Here is a 21,645-nt window from a genome sequence, read left to right on the forward strand (position 1 = left end):
TACTTCATGTGAAGAGTATTAAAATTTTCTGATATAGTTTTGTGTTAGTTTTCACTAATTAAATAATTTTTATTAAGAAATTTCTCTCTATGGCGAAGGAATTAAACCTGTCTGATTCAAAATGGAGTTGAGGCAAGTCTTTTACATATTCAGGCAACAATCTTAACATACAGGAAATAATTGACAAGAACTTTCAATCCGCGCGCATGATCGAACATGTTTGGGGAAAACCAAAAAGTGGCCTAGGGTGTATAGGTTTGTTACTACTCATGGTTCTGAGTACAAAACTTTCCGGATTAAAAGAGTAGCTTGTAATAAATTAATTTGAAATAATTTAACAAATTGAATTAGTTCTTTTTCATAACCAATTGAAACCTTTTCGCTGCAACCGGGACACTTTTCATTGCAGTCAATGACATCAAAACATTCCAGTTTAGTTGACTTTTGAGTTGCAATCAGTAGCAAAAAAATTCCAGGATCAATTAATTTGAGTTGAATATGAAGCACATTTGAGCTAGCTACTCGGTAGAAAGAGCGAATAAAAATAGGGCAAATGAGAACAAAGCAGTCTATAATAGAAATTGAATTTGGACATGATAACAGTCGTCAATGGTTGACATGACATGTTGTTGTTGTTAGTACCATTGTAGCCTTCGATAGATGACACTATTGTAACCACCACGCACATGCAAGCCAATCAATCAGTCTGAGGAGTTGCGATCCTAGCATTTCTATTCATATTATTCATTTACTGCTCCGTTCACTCCTTTGAGAGCTTCAGGAATTCCCACAGGTTGCTATCTTCAACTGCATTGTAGAAGGCATCGTAGTCCTAGAAAACAAGTACATCACTTCTATTACTTCGTCGAATAACACTGCGTCAACTTCTTCGACAAAATGGTCGGAACAAAGAAAAATAATATAACTGTCAAAATAACTGCAATTTTTCTCAAATATTTAAAACATTTTTGTGCCCTTAACGTTGCCCAACAGTTCATAAAATTGACTTTGACACAAAACCAACTCAAAAAATACCCGGCAGATTGCCAGAAAATAGCCGCCGTTGATACCCATAGCTAAGATTGGGATTGAAAGAAGAGAAAAACTAATGAAAAAAATGATTTTTGTAAACTAACAATTTTATGCAAACTTTTTTGGTGTCAATTTGGAGCTGAATATACTCCTGTTTCCTAATGAGCCGACACAGGGGCTAGTATCAAAACCAATAAGAATTAGTATGGTAACAAACAAAGTTTGAGAAACGGCCATCTAAAATTGCGCTTCTTGGGTTTATCTCCTTTCTATTTCTGATTTCGTTTTTTGATACTGACTCTGTTCATTTTGAATTGCGTTACTGAGCAACTGCAGTTTTAAAACGCTTTTACCAGGATGAGAGAACAGTGAAATTTGCCTAAAAGATTCAAAAAGATTGAACGCAAAATGTTGAACAAGCTGTAAACTAAGGTAAAGCGAAAAAAATTTAGTACGACAGTAAAAAATAACTAAAATCTGAGCGCTATAATAGCCGGCTCACAAGCTTAGGCGGCTATTAACAAACGTAGCCGGCATATTGCCGAAAAATGGCTGCCGTTGACGCGCTTGATGCACATCGGGATTGCAACAGAAAAAAAAGAAGACACATTGACTGAATTTTTTATTTCTTTTTGTCAAATGTTCAAATTTGGCGTGCAGTTTCAGTTAGAGTCTAATACCATACTTAATTGAGCTTGTAAAAAGGAAGCTAATAAGCTTAATACAGATATCAGCCAGCAAACGCTCTAATGAACTTTGATAACCTAATTCTCAATGACTTTATCGGTTTATCCCGTCTCTTTTGATTTTGATCTTTTGACTTTGCAGTATTCAATACATCGCCTAATTCATTGAAAGAAATAATTTAAAAACCATTCAATTGAAACAATGAGAAGTAGGTCAGAAGTCAAACGTGAAAATCGTGATTTTATATATTCGTGTAAAACGAAAAACGGGATCAAAAGGAAAAGCGAAAACAGGAGAGCGCCTAAATAATAGCCGTTTCAGAGGCTGACGGCGGCTATTAACCACAAAAGATTGAAAAGCCTATAAACTACCATAAAAACAAAACCAACGCACACTAACTTGTGTCGGTAAAAAAGCGTAAAAAACTCCCTAGAAAGAGCAGGTGGACAAAAAAATTAATCGTCGACAGAAAATCTTCTTACACCTACTTCTCTCGCTCTTTTAACATAGCGGCGAGAACTTTTATGCTCTGCACTCCAATTGTGTTCAGCATTTTGACGGAAACACTTTCCCGTGCAGATTTCAAGTACACAACAACAAATTTGTCGATGAAAAAACAAGCCGAAAGATTTCCTGTAACAACTCAAAGAGTACTCTTTGGCAAAAATAACCTTTCGATTAAAAACCTAAAGACCTTGACGCAACAAATAAAGCCGCCAACTTTTGCGGTTGATCCGGCTGACGCATATCGGGATTGAAACAAAAAATGACCAAAATTGTTTCAAAGTTTCAAAAAATGTTCTTATTTGGTGTGCAGAGTCAATCAGATTCTAAAATTATACCTAAATCAGTCTCAAAGACCAGCTAGTAGTAAGAAATGAGGGCGTCTGTCGCCAACTTTTGACTCATTTCAAATATGTATAATACATGTATGGTACGCGTATAACACGCATAAACTGCAATTCGACGAAAACCATCAAAATCGTTTCAAATCTAACGCAAAGCATTCTCTCAAAATCGCTATCACCAAAAGAGCAAATTAAAAGTCTCAAAACCATTTCCATCACAAGTTTTTGTCAAAAAATGGAACATCACGTAGTTTCAAAAAGATTTTTGATAAATTTTGTCCCGAAATTTGAATTTTTCAACAAATGTCTGTCTCAGCTGTACTCCACGGGTAAGTTTGTATTTTGTTCCTCTTAAGTCTGAGGTTTTTCCTGGCTGCTTGGGTGCACCTTCTGACTTCAGAGGTCTTCTCTTTTTGGGGGGCTGCAAAAGTGGCCCTCAGCTCTTAAATCTTCGAAAATGAAAATTTCAGAACTAGAATTGTATTCTACAATGCTTGAACTATACAAAACAAATTCTCTCGCTACTAACTTGAAAATACCTAGCTATTTGATAGCAGATAATTAATCCAGCTTTGTGAATTTTCAACACAAACATCTTAATAGCTATTAACTCAACGGGCATATTCTAAAAAATTTTGCCCTTGACGACTTCAAGAATTTAGTTTTTCTGAGCCCAATCGAGCAATTGAAGTGCAGTATCATCCTAACTATTGAACTGTAAGCGGAACACCGAGAAAAACAGTCAACTTACATTAATTTCGTACTTATTATGATCCTAAATGTTTTAATACCCCATATAATCAATTTTTTGGGGTTTCTCAACAACCTTTCTTACTTTATACGTGTTTGAAATGGCAAGTAGGACTTAGTTCCTTAAGTCACGGCGGTGTCAGGGTTCCGCCGGCCCCAATAATCGGTTCGGGCTGCGCTTCCCAAGCTGCTACAGTAAGGTTCAGTTCTAATATTCAGCCTCGGGTTAATGCAAATTAGGTGCCGGGGTTGTCCGCCTGGAAACAAAAACCGTCTCGAGTCTCTAGAACGTCCCCCATTGTAGTATAGATGGCATGCTCTCTTCGTTTTGCTATAAATTGTATTTAATATATAGAACACACGCATCAAAGAAATGTGTTTCAACTGTTTCATTCAATGTAATCGCAATGCTAGTTCTCAAATAAGAATGGCTTTTTGCTGAATTATAGCTTAAACCAAACAGCTACGAAGAAACGATCCAGGGACTTTATTGACCCATTAAAGTTTTAAAAAAATAATTGCAGAGTATCATACAGATTTTAAGCCGCAACATTACTTAACGGTAAAATGAACAAAAGTGTTTTGTCAATTGTCTTTGCAGTACATTGCCTTGGAGAATTTTCTTTTCTGGGCTCTCTTCGCGCTGTGTTAAGCGCATTTTTGGGAATGATGTATTCGTTTTCATTATTTCGGCCGGAGCTTGATTCAGGCAAACTTCTGATGAAATTTGACCTCTTTTGATCACAGTGATAAAGAAAGAGGCCAAAGAACTCCCTAATACTCAGCGTCGCGTTGAATTCGGTAAAAATTTTGAAGTGAAAATTTGTGCTCCTCCTGTTTACTTCGGGATTGAAGACCACATAGTTGAAGCCAGCATACTTCTTTGCGTTTACTGATGCCGACTATGTATCGGCTATGCCAGAACAAACAATTTGAAAGTCTGGTTTGCAGATTTTCGTGCAGAATTTTAATGAAGCTTTAATCTCACCTGATACTGATGCCGACTATGTATCGGCCATGCCAGGACAAACAATTTGAAAGTCTGGTTTGCAGATTTTCGTGCAGAATTTTAATGAAGCTTTAATCTCACCTGATACGTCATAATTGTTCCTTCGTTGGCTTCTTGATTCAATCTTGCGTGGTCGGCAAACTTCACCACATGAGGGGATGAATAATATAGATCTCCATGGACAGTCACATATGCTGCCGGTATAGAGAGAATGTCTCCATCAGCCTCTCTTTAGCTTTTTTGCAACACCCAGCCTTGATGTAGTTTCCCCGATCTCTTGTGAACTTCTATCAAGTAAGTTTAACGACTGACTCTCGTTTCACAAACACTTCGCGAGAGAGAAAAAACTCTCAAAGGAGTCGACTTCCACAGTAGTCAATTTCCACAGTTCTCGCTCATTGTAGCAAATAAAGATTAGCTAAGTCTTAATTTAAAGATTTAATTTAGTTTTGGAGCAGATTTTCATTTGGCTGGTTAGAGAACAATTTAAATTAAATCAATTCACTGTGTAAACCGGGACAGGTGACAATATCAACCAACATATAACATCGTTCAAGCAAGGAAAAATGATTTTCAACTAAAAAATGGTAGAAACATTGGAAAAATGATATTATTATTCAGGGAAAATTAATTAAGTGATTAAATTTTCCACTTCTATTTAATCTAACGACATTAACGATCAAAAGGGCTTTGTTCAAGCTCCGAAAACCCATTGGCTTTATCTGAAACAACAGATTGAAGCAACAAAGACCAAGCACAGCAAATTTGAGAAATATCTATCAAGAAAAACTTTCGCACTAGAGTTAAGCGATACAATTTTTCGCCTTGAAGTACTTTGATACGTTACGTTCAAGAAAATTCAATACAAAAAACATGAATTAGGTAAAAAGAAAAAACAAAAGTTCTAAACACCGCCGCTTAGAGATAGGATTGACGTTCAACTTCAGTTAGGGTCAAATTCCCTGTGACAAGCATTTTGGGCGTCAATTTCAAATTAGTAGCAAAGACAAATCCATTTTGTTAATCAGGCTCGGAAAACATTTCGCTGAGAGAGCAGCCAAGCTAAGCGCAATCTAATCTGTAGCTGTTTCGGGATGAATGAGTCCCGGTATTTCGGCACGCGCCCATCCAAATGAATTTAGAAGTCCTCTGGCCGACGTCGGATGTTGAGCCATAGTAAAATAAATTCAAGCGCTGGCAGTATTCTACATGTTCATTGTATGATCCAAAAACTCCGTAAGAAGTGGCAATTACTTATATCGTCAACTAAAATGTTAGGTTGTTTCAGGCACCTACTGTCGCAACTTGATACACAAATGCACAAGTTGTAATGAATCCTTTGCCATTCTGTATGAACTCACTATACATAGAGGTCAACAGCATCCCAACAAACCAATAACGCATTTTTGTTACGAGCATTGAACGAGCGTATGTTCTTAGCTCGTAACATAGTGCAACACCTAAAAACACAGCATAAATTTCCACGATCTGAAATGAGTGCTCGAGCTTCCCGACCTTTTTCGGCACCCAAAACGCGTTGACGGAACGTTCGCATTTCAATCAATGTCAAACAACAACCAACGAGCTAGTCAAGGACTTTGGGGATAAGTCATTTGAACATTGAAAAGGTCGGCAAACGGTTTTTTCCGCACGTTTCGATTTACAATCAAAGACGAAGAGCATTATGATCCGTTCAAATCTTTGGTCAATTTGCAAATTGTTGAATCATGACCTCTGACCCAATGAAGTTCTCACTGCCTTCAAAATGAATTCGAAAAGCAGCTTAAAGGTGAAAAAACGATCTGTTTTTTCAATCGTAACATGGCGAATGTGTCATCATTAGGATTGTAAACACTAAAATTAGCGTATTGACCAAGTTCTGACGCAAATCAATTTTTTTGGGGGCGGATGGGCCATTAAGAGACTCCAACTGATCGACATAAAGATATAAAATTATCGTTCACTGGGCATTGGCTGCTTTATTACCAGGCCAAGATTCAGCCTCTCTGATGGACCATTCTTACTATTGAAAAATTTGAGATGTCTGGATTTACTGAGTCTCGGCAGCCCTCTTTCCAGTGCGTAACAATCAAGAACGCCCGAAAATATACTCCTCATGTGAAAAAATGAGGTTCAACAAGGATCGTATGCCACTGCCCCTCAGCCAAATAACGCGTTTTGAAAAAACTAACAGGGTGAATATTAACGTTTACGCTTTTGAAGAATTTTGCACAATGTTGAGCCATAGTAAAATAAATTCAAGTGCTGGCAGTATTCTACATGTTCATTGTATGATCCAAAAACTCCGTAAGAAGTGGCAATTACTTATATCGTCAACTAAAATGTTAGGTTGTTTCAGGCACCTACTGTCGCAACTTGATACACAAATGCACAAGTTGTAATGAATCCTTTGCCAGTCTGTATGAACTCACTATACATAGAGGTCAACAGCATCCCAACAAACCAATAACGCATTTTTGCTACGAGCATTGCACGAGCGTATGTTCTTAGCTCGTAACATAGTGCAACACCTAAAAACACAGCATAAATTTGCACGATCTGAAATGAGTGCTCGAGCTTCCCGACCTTTTTCGGCACCCAAAACGCGTTGACGGAACGTTCGCATTTCAATCAATGTCAAACAACAACCAACGAGCTAGTCAAGGACTTTGGGGATAAGTCATTTGAACATTGAAAAGGTCGGCAAACGGTTTTTTCCGCACGTTTCGATTTACAATCAAAGACGAAGAGCATTATGATCCGTTCAAATCTTTGGTCAATTTGCAAATTGTGGAATCATGACCTCTGACCCAATGAAGTTCTCACTGCCTTCAAATTGAATTCGAAAAGCCGCTTAAAGGTGAAAAAACTACCTGTTTTTTCAATCGTAACATGGCGAATGTGTCATCATTAGGATTGTTAATTAGCGTATTGACCAAGTTCTGACGCAAATCAATTTTTTTGGGGGCGGATGGGCCATTAAGAGCCCAACTGATCGTCATAAAGATATAAAATTATCGTTCACTTGGCATTGGCTGCTTTATTACCAGGCCAAGATTCAGCCTCTCTGATGGACCATTCTTACTATTGAAAAATTTGAGATAGTCTCTCTCATTTACTGAGTCTTGGCAGCCCTCTTTCCAGTGCGTAACAATCAAGAACGCCCGAAAATATACTCCTCATGTGAAAAAATGAGGTTCAACAAGGATCGTATGCCACTGCCCCTCAGCCAAATAACGCGTTTTGAAAAAACTAACAGGGTGAATATTAACGTTTACGCTTTTGAAGAATTTTGCACAATTTACCCTGCATATCTCTCAAAGATTAAAGGCGGAGGAAAACCAGTCAATCTTTTGCTTTTGAATGACGACAAAAGGTCTCAACAATTTACCCAGCATATCTCACAAAGATTAAAGGCGGAGGAAAACCAATCAATCTTTTGCTTTTGAATGACGACAAAAGGTCTCATTTTTGTTTGATAAAAAATCTGGATAGGCTTTTAAAGACATTTTTTGCGGTCTGACAGAACAGCTAGTTCTAAAAATGATCTCAGAAAACTTTGTGAGCAGTGTCTTCAGAGGGTTGCGGGAACAAAAAAGAAACAGCACCCACAATTTCGCCTTAACCAGCAACCCTTAAGGATTGAGATGCCACTTGAAGGCGCCGTCACTAAGTTTACAATCTGGTACAAGACAACAATGTCCTTTCGTTAATTACGCTTATCTGGAGGCATTCAAGTTAGAACAGATGGCTGCGATGATTTAACAATGCATGTTATTGAACAGCAATTTCTTCGCAGTTTTGGAGCCGTTCTGGTTGACGTGCAAGATGGAAAAGTCGAAAAAGAACAACGGAGAAAATTGTATCAAGTTTTTGGACACAACGAGCCATTGGTTAAGAACAGCGGTAGAACGGCACCTACATCGAAAAATACAAACAACTGATATTGCGAGACAGTTAATGATTGACAACTGGGTAGAGCCGTGTTGTATATGTGAAAGCGGTGGAGTCTCTCCAGACGATGGTGTTGAGGTCAAAGTTGTGCATCATTGTCATTCAACGGAAAATTTATTGGTGTCGCGCACTCTAATGTAGCTTGAAGGTTACTGCAAGTTATTTTGTTCCTACTTCTTCCAACAACCTTTCGCGTTACGCCTCGCACCACATAATAAAACATCCTTGACGCTTGAGCACATACAACTTTCAGTGATAGCTCGCACCGACGAAACGTTTAGTTCCTTTTCCATTAAGGTTCCAACTCGGACGTAATTTGACAAATTTGGTAAGGAGAAAACGATCAATTATGAACCACGTTTTCTCGACAGCATGAATTTTATGGCTTCCATCCTTGACTCGCTCAGTAAAACTCTTCAACAGGCAGATTTTCGAGTACTACGCCCAGGGTTTCAGCATCTCAATGACAACGATTTTAGAAAGATTGCGAAAAAAAGTGTATTTCCCCATATAGTTTTCCTGACAGCCAAGAAAAAATCAACGCCCTATTTCCTGTATTTAGCATGGGGTGGAAAAACACTCTTAACAGTAAAACTTGATATTTCAGAGCAGCAATATAACGAAGCGGTGCAGACTTATGATTTTGGAGAGTAATGACTTTGGAGACAATCACGATGCATAACTTAAAATTGATATTCTTGTTCTCGCTGACGTTTTTGAAAAATTCAGAGATGTTTGTATGAAAGCGTATAAACTTAATCCTGCTCATTTCTACAGTGCATCTAATCTCAATTGGTACGCAATGCTAATAACAACAAAAGTGATAATTGAGCTACTTGATGACATTGACAAATATATGTTTTGTGAGAAAGCAATAAGAGGGGCATTTGAACGGTTTCGGCTCTTTGCGGTTTTTTAAAGCAGACAACAAATACTTGAAAACCTATAATGAAGACGAGATATCGGCCCTGGAAGCTTTCTTTGACGCAATGTCTCTCGACAGTGAACTATCAGAATACCGGGAAGATAACGACCATGCTTACTTTTTGAGGTGAATTTATAACATCCAGCATCCTTGCATATCGCGCATCAAGACCTCCCTCTAGCACCTGCAAAACTTAGTATTCAAACCGACTGGCTGCCATCTTACAGCTCTCAACAAAATCTCAACGGGTCCCGATCTGAGCAAGTGCCCAAGTTGGTTGAAAGGCTCTTTGATAAAAACTCCTATGTTCATCACATCAACAATCTGATGTTCTATGAGCGGCACGGCCTCATCATAAAAAAATTCATCGAGCTCATCGCTTCAAAAAATCTGAATGGCTTCATTCGAACATTGAAATAGAACAGTTATGAGGAAGCAAGCTAAGACATTTGACAAGAAATTTTACAAGCTAAAGTCCAACGCGTGATTTGGAAAGACAATGGAGAACAACCGCAACCGTAGGCAAATTATTACCGTTTCAAAAGAACGAAAAGCAGAGCAGTCGACATCAAAACCGAATTTCAAGTCACTCAAAATTATTAGTAAAGAAATGCTTGGTTTTCAGGTCACAACCAGTCATAACATGGGACAAACAAAATGCTGTCGGTGCAGCAATTTTAGGTCTATCCAAATTGGCACTTAATGGTTCCACTACGATCAAATGAGACCGAGATACGGTAATCGAAGAATAGTTGTTTACAAGGACACCCACTTTCTACTTTATCGAATAGAAACGAATGACCTATGACGGAATTTAAGCACCTGCTTGATCATCCGGATTATCCATCGGACCAAGTCTTGAACGATCCATCGAACCAAAAAGTTCCACTAACAATGACAGACGAATTGAAAGTGCAAGCTCAGAAGAACGCAATTTGCTGAGATCGAAGATGTACAGCATTCAATTTGGATGGAGTGAAGCGGAGTACAAAAAACGTTCAACATCTTCATCACCATAAAAAACAGCAGTTGAAATCCACGATAAATATCACGATAAATTTCGAGATCAAAAACAAAGTAGCCCTTAATTGCTTTGATGACAAACGTTTCATCCTAAGCAATAGAATTAAACCTCTGCCTACGGACATTTCTGGCTCCAGCAGTCTGGCGATGAAAATAACCAAGGCTTTCTGAACGATGGCAACATGTCATCATGTTCACATGCTGACGATGGAAGGGCTAATAGTGAGAGCTAAGATTCCTCGGACAACCTATCAGAAATTTCCGTGAATGGCCGCTCTTTATTGAAATCTTCAATTCTGCAAGACTTTCGGCAACATGTTCACGGTAATTGTGCTGATTAAAGCCATCATGTTCCAAATTATAATATTGTACATCTGCCATTTCTTTCTGTTTGAATGTGTTTTTCGTCTGTTTTGCGTCTGGCTCTCTAAGACATGTTAGACAAGGCCAGCTTAGATGGTATTGCTTTTATAAACTCCATTGTGTTAAGTGTGTTTGCTGTAGATGTTTATTACTCAAAAAGATGGTCGGTTCCGGGGCAAAAACGGAAAATCATGAACATCAAACTCACGGAAAAACAAACATTAGCTCTTTAACTTTACTAACAACATTAGCAATTGAGTAATTATTAACTAAAAATTTATTGATTCTTAGCAGATGTCACGCTCACTGTTAACAAGACCTTGGCTAATTTTTTCAACAATTCGATAGAAGTCAACTGCTTCGGGAAGTGCTGGATTGAACGCAAGTTTCAGTTATTGGTTTCCTTGTAAGTTCGGAGAAAAATCTCAGGTTCTTCGATGCCTCTTCTGATGTCAAATCAAACGATAGCAGAAAATGGTCATCAAAATCTTCAAGTTCAATCCCTCGCTTCTTGAAGCCCAGAGCGGTTAGAGTGTTGTGATATAGTCGTGTATTGTTTCGAATGTCAACAGGTGTGCCGGCAATTGGGAGCCCGTTACAGCCACCGATCTCTAGGCGCGTTCATCAAAATTGGAGGTAATGAAAGGAATCTGTTGGCAGGGAGCTTCTGAAATTAGAGTTGGCTATCACGCAAACAGTTAGCCTTCGAATAGGTTCGGTTCCAAAAAAGGATTCTTTGATAAAAAAACTCTGTCCAAAACTACTCTGTATGCTGAAGCTTTTGTAAAGACATCAAGGCTCTCTATGTAAAGATATCAAGCAGCGGCCTTCATTAATGCCCTTTCTATGGAAAGTTTCACTGATTCTGTTAACGTGACTTTGCGAAAAAGGGACTCCTTCCCGACGACTGCGGTGAATTTATTTTTGGCGTCATCTCCCAGGCCGATGAGACTGAATTCGCTAATGGGACGACAAAGTTTGATCCGCATATTGACATCGCGCAAAAGAAGCCTTTCACAAGTGAACAAATCAACAGTGCCAAAAAAATTCATCCGAATGTCTGCTGCGATAGTTTGTTTAAATCTGTTCGCGTACCACTCAGTTCTTTGCTTATCGTAAGGAACCGGATTATTCGTGTAACCCTGGCACGCAGCCCACGTTTACTTGCTGTCTTGTTTTGTTCTGAGCTCTGTTTCTATAGAGGCCGGTGATATGTGTTGTTGCTTTCAGATATCAGGGAACAGTTCAAGTATAAAGTTCAACTTGTGAAAAGAGAATGTGAATTTAGTTGTTAACAAAGAAAAATCCCGCTCCATCGCTTGCTTTGATTTTGGTGTGACACTTCAACGTAGATAGCAGCCAACAGATAATCGGATGTAATTTAAGCCAATGCAATTTTCGTTGTCAGCGCTCACTACAAAATCCAAAGTAGGTCAATTAGCTCCCACCTGAGGGAACACCTGCTGGTCAAAAGCGCTCTCATAATTGACTACAACACTTGGTTTTTCAAAACAATCAAGTGCGGCATGTTTTACCGGATTTGCAATGTCGTCGGCACAGCTCTTGAATACTGTTGTTGTTGTAGTTGAGTGAGTGCGACTGAGCTTCATGTGGTTTGCCGGATGACTAAAAGTGGCAGATCTTTTCCGCTTGAGATTAACCGTGGTTGCAGCAATTTTTCTTATCTCTTTGGGCCTGCTCCCAGAAGTCAGTGACTCACCATCGGCTCCTCGGCCGCGTGTTTGCCCAAGATCAACGCCCCCCCGCGCGCGCTCGCTCAGAGCCAACAGCGAGCTGCCCCTAGAAGTGCCCGCTGTTGAGCCCGCTTCACTGGAATAGTTTTTGCAATAACTTGCGCACGGAGGATTTTACTGCGCTCTTCAGTTTATTTTTACCAGAAATTTTATGAAATCTTTTTAACTAGTGGCAACGCATACTTCTTCAGCAATGGGAAAGGAGTTCGACCAACATGAACCAACATGAGCTCCAGGTGCCGCGGCACCTGATGTGAACTGGCGCGCAGGTCCCCCAACATATTTGTGTTGCAGTATTTGAGCATCATAATGAGATTCCATGCATAGATAGATTTAGAATACAGACTCCAGTCGTACTTTTTGAAAACGCGAGGGGCTCCGACAGCGCTTACTGACTGTAGTAATAGTAATTTGTCTTCTTGTTCATTTCCTCAAGTTTTAATGACAACGGCGACGACAACCGTTTCTCATTTGATTCATCTCCAAAATGATCAAATTAGTGAGATGTTTCGGAATTGAAGTGTTAGAATAGTTCTAGCACGCGCTAAAAAGAGATCAAGACTTCCAGTTTCGTTCCGGAGACTGATCGATACGGACGGAAAGGATGATTCAACCAGTTTTCCACCGTAGTTTAGAGAAAGCGGTAGCGTGTGGTTGCACTTGCGTTTGTTTTATTCAGCGTTATACTGTGCAACAATGATGTTCTCTTGTCACCGACTACGTCGTCTTGTACCAAGTAACAGTACACGTGTAGAGTAGTGTATATAAAAAAGTGAAAAAAAGGCAGACCGAGGACAAAAACCAGTTTGTCTTTTACTAACTGCCGAGAAATTATATTTTGATTCAGAAAGAAAAGTATTAGTTGTGTAGTTTCTACGAGCTACCCTCAATTGGAGTGAAACATACTCAATTGAAATTCGCTTGAAGTAAGCAGAAGTCTCTTTAGAGTTAGCAAAGTTATTTTTGAGAGCAAGGTGCGTCACAGCAAAACATAAAAACAGCAAAATAGCAATGAAAGAGCGGTATGAAATAGTGAACAAAACCTGCTTTTTGAGGTTGGCGTCGTGAAAAATTGTAAAACGAAAAAGAGCGGCATTGCAACATTGCTTTGCAAAACTTACAGCTATAAGAACATCGATGAGAGCAATAATAGCCTCGCTATTGCTTTACGGCTATTGATAAAAACAGAAACAATAAGGACTCTTTGAGGTCCACTCAGCTCTCCACCAATACTGTTGTTCCAGTGGCGCAGTAATAGCCACCTGAGAAAATGGTGGCGGTCATAAAACATTTTACCATAGTATCTCACCGAGTTATGAAAAGGCGCCTAAGAAGTGTTTGGAAAAGTTTTATACACTATACTCTGGTATCGATAAATATTTCGCTTAATGATCCCAATTTTTGTGAGACTTTATGTGAGTCGCAATCATGTCGAAACTATAGTTATCTTATTTTTTTTATAATAGATGCTTATTGCAGAGTTAGTTGCTTACTCCCAAGTATCCGTCATCGTTGAAGAATTGAGGCACTGACGCCTTGTGATCATTCATCTTAGCCCTCATCTCCTCTAGGTGTTTGGAGTCTTGGGCGACATCTACCTCCTCGTAGTCTATCTTGCACCCTCCCAGTGTATCCTGAATCTTCTGCACCTTCTTCTTCACTTCTCGACTACCAGAGATGCTTGTGATGTACACTTTGATACCACTACTCATTTTAGCTAGTACTGCTGTCCTTTCGTGTTATAGCACTAATTTTGCTTGGGCACAGAATTGGGATTAGACAACTATGGTAGAACTGAGTGCCTCCTCTGAGAAATTACAGGCAACTGGTATAGCACCAGCACAAATTTATCTGAAAATGAATCTACAATCTTAACTTTGTACTCATCGACAGGACCAATTACAAATTCCAATTTACATTACCTGAGTGCTTTAAATTCAAAGAGATTCTTCAAATATTGTTAAATGATTAAAGCAGAATTCTTTTCTATCAAAGTTTGTGAGTCAATCGATCATTCCCTCATATTAAATTTAGTCCGTATAAAAATGTGTTCAAAAAGTCACGCCGATCAAATGATTTGAATTCCATCCACAAGTCAAAGTTCAAATTCTAGGAGTTCCGAATTTCAAAACACTTTCTTGAAATCATCGGAGGAATTTGGGTGGCGGCCAGGGTGCCCACCCGTGGAACACCCTCTTGAACTGCCACGGCTCGAAGCCCTTCTTAGTGGCCAGTAACTTTGCCGGCTTCTTCCTCTGCCTGTACTGCATGTACATGACAGCCGATTTGTACGCCAATCTAACTACAGTGTCAGAGGCATTCTCACCCAGCCATAGATACACATTGGTGCCAGTGTCCAAAATCATTACGTCACTCGAGGTCAAATCAGCCTACACACAAATTGGTTTCGCATTAACATAGATCACACTCGTATGAGAGCAGCTCGACTGAAAATTCGGTATCTTAAGTGAACATTTAAAGTTTAAAGTAGTGTATAAGTGTATAATAAGTGCTATTCAAACACTAAATAAATTTTTTCGAAGAATTTCCTCTTTTCAAGCATTTTTTTTTAAATAAATAAATTCCAAAAAACCACTTCTTCGGCGTATTTTCGGGATCTATTTTTTCGTAAATATGGCTTACAACATTACCCAAACACCTTGTCTAGTGATTATGAATAGCACTTATTATACACTACTCTAGCATAAAATAAATAAAAATAAAAACACTGTTCTAACTGTAAAAAATATACAAACAAAAACTTCCCATGTTGATGCGAGGCATATAAAATTTGGATAATATAAGATTACAACGGATGTATATAATTTGATAATAGTAAACTAGATCCGTACAATTGTTACATCTAAAGCAAAAAGAATTTGAACATCACAGGGTTACTCAAGGCCTAATTATCATATCACATGATCCGGCAACCTGCTTTGCAGACCAGTTTTATTAAATTATATCATAATTAAATTTATGACAACAAAATATGGCTAAAACTAAAGTACTTTATTACAACAGATGTAAAGTATAACTTAGTAGATCTCCATTAAAATCAATTGGTCTACCATGTTCATCTCTAACACCAAATTCAATATATTCTATTCAATCTTTCGTAACATTTTGATACAAAACATTTGTTGGTATAATAATTATAAAACCTGGTGGTTGTTAGATTAATTGTATACAACAGATCAGAGTTATTACCAATATCTTTAATACCTGATATAATATTACAGTGGATAACAATTGTATCAAAACACACTATCAACAACACTACTGGCTGTGCAATTACCAAAATGATACACTTGTTTTGAAAACCTAATAAGAATGCTATTCATTAACCTAGATCAAAATTAAGAACACGTTCTATTACATTCATCTTACATTCCATTGTAATCCAATTCAGTTCTATTATAACATTATCATTCGTTTCTTGTTTTATAATATTTGTTATTTCAGACACCTCATAAGATCCAGGTGATATTTCTATGATTGTACCATCATCAAGCCAAACTTCACCAGTAGAATTTACATTAAAAAAATTATATTCATTCCTACTCTATATGCAAATTTGTTATCAATCTCATTTATTTTAAACACTGAATTATAAACAGATAACCTAAGTAAATATACATGACTTAGGCCTAGAATAAATATACATAATTCTTATCTTGAGATTGATTTTATTGTATCAGTTATTACTGGTGGTGTTCAAAGAAATTGCTAGTTACCAAAGAACCTGCATTTAATTTGTAATAGAAACTGGCCATAAGCATTCAGCCTAAAAGTAGCAACAAGTAACAGCAACAAAACATAACAATGGGCCACAGATCGCTAAACTAGCCTTGGAACCGTAGGATTAGTTAAAAAAACTTTCAAATTAGCGTAAAACTATCATTAATTACTTAAATTCTTCGAAACACTATCAGAACAACCTGAAAAAACATAGCCGCCGTTGACGAGCTTGAAGCACACTGAGATTGAAACAGAAACATAGCCAGCAAATTGCCGGAAAACAACCGCCGATGACCCGCTTGACGCATATTGGGATTGCAGCAGAAGAAAAAATTGAAACTGACCGGATTTTTCAAAGCGTCAAAGGTCGAAGTTCTTATCGGTGAGTCAATTCTGTGTATAGGCCTAGATTCTAGAATTTAGCCTCTAAACTGAAGGCTGATATACATAATACTTCTTTGGACTTTGACCGTATTCATTACATTACGTAATTAAATACGGTAAAAAACTCAAAAGGCATTTAGTTGAAACAGTGAGTGAAGTAAGTCACAAGTCAGCTGTAAAAATCGAGACTTATGTAAAACGAAAAATGTGATCAAAAGGTACAGCGAACTTAAAAAAGCATAGCAGGACAAGTCCTGACGTAATATTCAAAAAAATTCCTTGACTAAACAAACAACTACACTTCGTTCAAACTATGAACTATGAGTGAATTGGGAAAACCATTTCTAAAAAATCAGATGAAAAAAAATCAGAAAATCAAAGTCAAATTGCCGCTAGCGAGAACAAAAACCACTAGCGAGAAATGTAAATATGATTCTAACAAAAAACTAGGCCTAGAATGAAAAATTTAAAAATTGAAAAAATTGAAAAAAAACCACTAAAACCAAAGTGAAATTGCCGTATGTGAACAAAAAATCACTAGTGAGAAAATCACTAGCGGAGAAAATCTCTTTTCTCCGCTCCTCGAATTAGTTCACTTAAACAACTGTTTCAAGTCGCTCAATTATAAAAAGCTTGCTCCGGTTTTCTTGCTCGCTCACTTATAAAACAAACCGAAAACCACAAAGCCTCTGCGAGTCTTAAAAACAGAAAACCATAACGCCTCTTCGATTCGTGAAAAAGACAGCGCCCCAATACAGTTCAAGTACTTTGAATAGTAAAAAAAAGACAGCGCCCCAATACAATTCAAAATCTTTGAATAGTAAAAACAATAGGAGCGCTATAAAAGCCGGTTTAGAAGCTGAGGGCAGCTATTAATAACAACTCGGTATCACAGCCATTAAAAAAACACTGCTGCCGAATTTGAATTACTCATTGAATATATGAATGCTTGAAGTATAAGGCGAACCTGACTGAAGTCGTTGAACTTGAAGGAGACACCAAAAAATCCGTGCAGGTTGGAGCATCTGAAGAGTTGTGAGTTGAGGATATAGGAGTTGTCAGTCTCGTAATCCTGCTTGCCTCCCAGAAACTCCCAGAACAGATCTCTTGGCTCACTTCCTTCGCTCACTTCTTGCACCGTGTAATTCTACAACGAACCATCATAAAATGTGGAAGTATTGCCTTCAATTAGCAGCTGATCTTTGCAACAAATTATCCACATATTGGCCACAAATGTTATGACTAAAAAATCTCAAACATAAAACGCTCATTTGTCTCAACTCAGTTATTGCACATCATTAACTTCTTCATCGACGCCTTAAATCAACAATAATACAATAATAAGCATAATCCGACTAACATGGGACGAATTGATCTAGATCGATTGGCGACGGAATCAATTTAGAAGGGGGGCATAGGCTAGAGAAACTTTCATGATGCAAAAAGTCCTGATTAGTCAGGCGTTCGAACCCCGTGATCTCCCTGCACAGATTCCTACACAGTTACCACTACGCTACAAAGGATTTTAATTTAGCAAGACTTATTTTCTGAATCCTTGAATCCAATTGAAATCTCTCAGAAACAATCAAGTCACTCGAGAAGTGAAATCAACAGAACTAGCAGGCCCGAAAAGCATCACTAGAAAATCATTTAAAAGAATAAAAGGTTTTAATAAAAATCAGATTCTTTTTGTACTACATCGGCCTGGAACCCATGCCCCTCGTTCAACAGCCATCGGTAATACGTTACGTCAACGATCTGCTTGGTTTAGTATATTTACCCATGGACAAGCAACAATCTGTTCAACTTCTGGCTTTGATATCTCGCATATTTAAGGAGCATCTTGCAAAAAAAGAAAATAACGAGAAAGAAAAAAGAAAGAGAAAAGAAAGACAGAAACGAAAACCACATAAGAAAGGAAGTGAAAAAAGACCGAACAGAAACACTGATAGGAAAGATAAAAGCAAGAAAGAAAAGGAGAAAAAGCAAGCGAGAAAAGGAGAGAAAAAACAACATTAAAGGAAGAGAGAAAAGAAAGACAGAAAAGAAAGACAAACGAAAGAGACAAGAAATAAAGAAGGCGACAGAAAAGAACTAAAGAAAAGCAAGAGAGAAAAAAGACAGAGGCAAAGGAATGAAAGAGAAAAGGAAAATAGAAACAAAAAAAAAACAGAAAAGCAAAAAAGAGAAGAGACCGAAACGCAAGGAAAAGAAAAAAGATAGACAGAGAAAGGGAGAGAAAATAAATAGAAGCGAAATTGATAATCCAAAGGGGAAAGAAATCGATAAGCACAGATAGAAAGGAACAGAAAAGAAAGAGGGAAAAGAAAGAGGAAAGAAAGACCAAAACGAAAGACAGGAAACATAAAATCAAGAGAGAAACAATAGACAGAAAAGGAAGAAGAAAGCGAGAGATAGAATAAATACCAAATGAAAGAGAAAAGAAAGGGAAAAAAGAAATCGCAGAAAAGCGAAAAAAGAGGAAATGAAGAGAAAAGAAAGAAAGACAGACAAGAAAAAGACAAAAGAAAGAGCGGAAAGACAGAAATGACAGAGAGAAAAGCAAGAGAAAAGAGACAGGAAAGGGAGAAGAGGGAAACAAAGGCAGAAAAAAGAACAGAAGAAAGAAAAGAAAAAGTCGGAAACAAAAGACAGAAAAGAAAGATGAACGAGAAACTGAGGAGATAAACGATTGAGAGGAACGAAATCTCTCAGTCAAATTGACTTAACAATCACAAGAAGGCAGATTGTACCTTTCCTTAATTGGATCAGTTAACTAGAAGAGAAGGGGAGCAAAGTTCAATTTGGCTTTTGTAACCAAATAATGTCAAAGCCATAAAAACCATTAGCCCCCAATTTCAGTTTTAACAAAAAACACTTGACTACAATAAAACTCCTAGCGAGGTCTGGTCATTGGTGCGACTATGACGTCGGGCGAATTGCTCTCAAACGACCAACGAGCGGTTGGCCTTGTCAATAGCAACCCACGGTTTAGTGAGCACCAGGAGTGCAGCGGCAGGGCAGCTGATGGTGGGCAAAATTTCGGGCGGGGGGGACAGGGGCTGGTCAACGGTGGGAGGGGTTTTGGCTGCACGGGACCCTTACGGCCTGTACGATGTACGGGGATGATATACGGCCTGTACGATGTACGGGGATGAGGGTAGGGTTTAAGTGAGCGGGGACTAATGGGGGGGGGGTGGAGTGGGGTTAACCTTTAAGAACCGCCCTTAACACCATAAGTACAAGTCTCCAAAACAGTTTCTGTGAATTGCATACTTGGAGACTAGTGAGCTGAAAGGCTCTAAGAGCACTTAATGCCTGCTAGGCGCTACCTGTTTATACCGTTCTTGCGGCCGGAAAGTCAAATGCGTCAGACGAAAAATCGCATAACAAAAATATATCGCATGACAAATATGATTGCTACGAACTTGTGAGAGCAATAAAAAAAGAAAAACAAGATAGAAAAGATAGGCAGAAAATAACAGAAAAAGAAGAGAAAGAGAAAAGAGAGAAAAGAACGACAGAAACGAAAGACAGAAAAGAGAGAAGAGAAGGAAGGAAAGAAAACCAGAAGGGAAAGAGAAAAGAGCCAGGAACCAGAAAAAAAAAGAAGACAGAAAAGAAAGAAGTTGAGAAGGGAACAACAGAATATAAAGAGAAAAGTAGAAAGAAAAGAGAAAAACAGCAGAAAAGAAAAAACAGAAAGGAAAGAAAAATGAACAATAAACTGCACAGGGAATCGAATGAGATAGACGAAAGAGACAAAATGCACAAAAGAACAGAAGAGAAAAGCAAAAAAGATAGAGATAGATAGATAGATAGATAGATAGATAGATAGATAGATAGAGAGAGAGAGAGAGAGAGAGAGAGAGAGAGAGAGAGAGAGAGAGAGAGATAGGTAGAGAGAGGGAGGGGGAGAGACGAAAAAAAAGAGAAAAGAAAAGAGAACAAAAAGGGAGACAAAAGAAACAAAATAAAAAAGATTGGAAGAAAGAAACAGAAAAAAAAGAGAAAAGAAAGACAGAAACGAAAAACAGAGAAGAAAGAGAGAAACGAAAGACAAGAAAAAAAGAGAAAAACGAGAAAAGAAAGGCAAAACTGAAAGAGAAAAGCAAGAGACAAAAACAAAGGAAACAGAATTAAACGGGAAACTGAAAAGTAACGAGGGAGAGGAACGAAAGATAACCACAATCAGAAAATAAGAAAGGCGCAAAAGAAGAACAGGAAGATAGAAAAAAAGGCAATCGAAAGGGGCAGACAAAAGACAAAAAAAAGAGAAAAGAAAGGGAGAGAAGAAAGAAAAGTTGAGAAAAGAAAGACAGAAGAAAACCAAAAGAAAAGCAAAACAAAAGAATAGAAAAGGATAAATGCTAAAAAGGAGAGAGAGAGAGAGAGAGAGAGAGAGAGAGAGAGAGACGAAAAAAAGATAGGAAGAAACAGAAAAAAAGAGGAAAGAAAGAGGAAATAAAGACAGATACGAAAAACAGAAAAAGAGAAACGAACGACAGGAAAAAAGGAGAAAAACACGAGAGAAGAAAGGCAAAACTGAAACAGAAAAGCAAGAGACAAAAAAAAGGAAGCAGAATTGAACGGGAAACTGAAAAGAAACGAAGGAGAGGAACGAAAGATAACCAGAATCAGAAAATAAGAAAGGCGCAAAAAAGAACAGAAAGATAGAAAAAAAGGCAGACGAAAGGGGCAGATAACGACAAAAGAAAGAACAGAGAAAAGAAAGGAAGAGAAGAAAGAGAAAAGGTGAGAAAAGAAAGACAGCAAAGAAAACTGAAAGAAACAAATCCCGCGAAAGGAACGAGAAACCGCAGAGAAACGAATGACAGGAACAAAAGAGAAAAAGAATGCGAAAAGCGAAAAAGAAGAACAGAAAAGGATAAAAGCTTAAAAGGAGAGAGAGAGAGAGAGAGTCAGACGAGAAAAGCAAAAAATATAGAGATAGATAGATAGATAGATAGATAGATAGATAGATAGATAGATAGATAGATAGAGAGAAATAGGTAGAGAGAGAGAGAGGGAGAGACGAAGAAAGAAAAGAAAAGAGAACAAAAAGGGAGACAAAAGAAACAAAATAAAAAAGATAGGAGAAAGAAACAGAAAAAAAAGAGAAAAGAAAGACAAACGAAAAACAGAAAAGAGAGAAACGAAAAACAGGAAAAAAAG

At 38.0% G+C, this 21,645-nt stretch overlaps 2 protein-coding genes across 2 annotated transcripts in view; both read right to left on the reverse strand.

The window, feature by feature from the left end:
• Window positions 1-305: 305 nt before the first annotated feature.
• Window positions 306-14,227, reverse strand: LOC142358613 (SH3 domain-binding glutamic acid-rich-like protein 3). Its single transcript, XM_075410059.1, has 2 exons — window positions 13,839-14,227; window positions 306-832 (listed from the first exon to the last, which is right to left on the reverse strand). Exons 1-2 carry the CDS (start codon window positions 14,055-14,057, stop codon window positions 761-763), a joined length of 291 nt encoding a protein of 96 aa, XP_075266174.1. The 5' UTR covers window positions 14,058-14,227; the 3' UTR covers window positions 306-760.
• Window positions 14,228-14,291: 64 nt separating this feature from the next.
• LOC142358612 (protein flightless-1 homolog) overlaps window positions 14,292-21,645 on the reverse strand; it is a 172,865-nt gene continuing 165,511 nt past the window's right edge. The window contains exons 22-23 of the mRNA XM_075410058.1: window positions 17,438-17,617; window positions 14,292-14,735 (exon numbers count right to left, since the gene is read on the reverse strand). Of these exons, the coding sequence (XP_075266173.1) occupies window positions 14,490-14,735; window positions 17,438-17,617 (426 nt within the window). The 3' untranslated portion in view covers window positions 14,292-14,489. The remainder of the gene's footprint in view (window positions 14,736-17,437; window positions 17,618-21,645) is intronic.

This window comes from Convolutriloba macropyga, chromosome 2 (assembly GCF_964194025.1).
Source record: "Convolutriloba macropyga chromosome 2, txConMacr16.3, whole genome shotgun sequence".
NCBI lineage: Eukaryota > Metazoa > Xenacoelomorpha > Acoela > Convolutidae > Convolutriloba > Convolutriloba macropyga.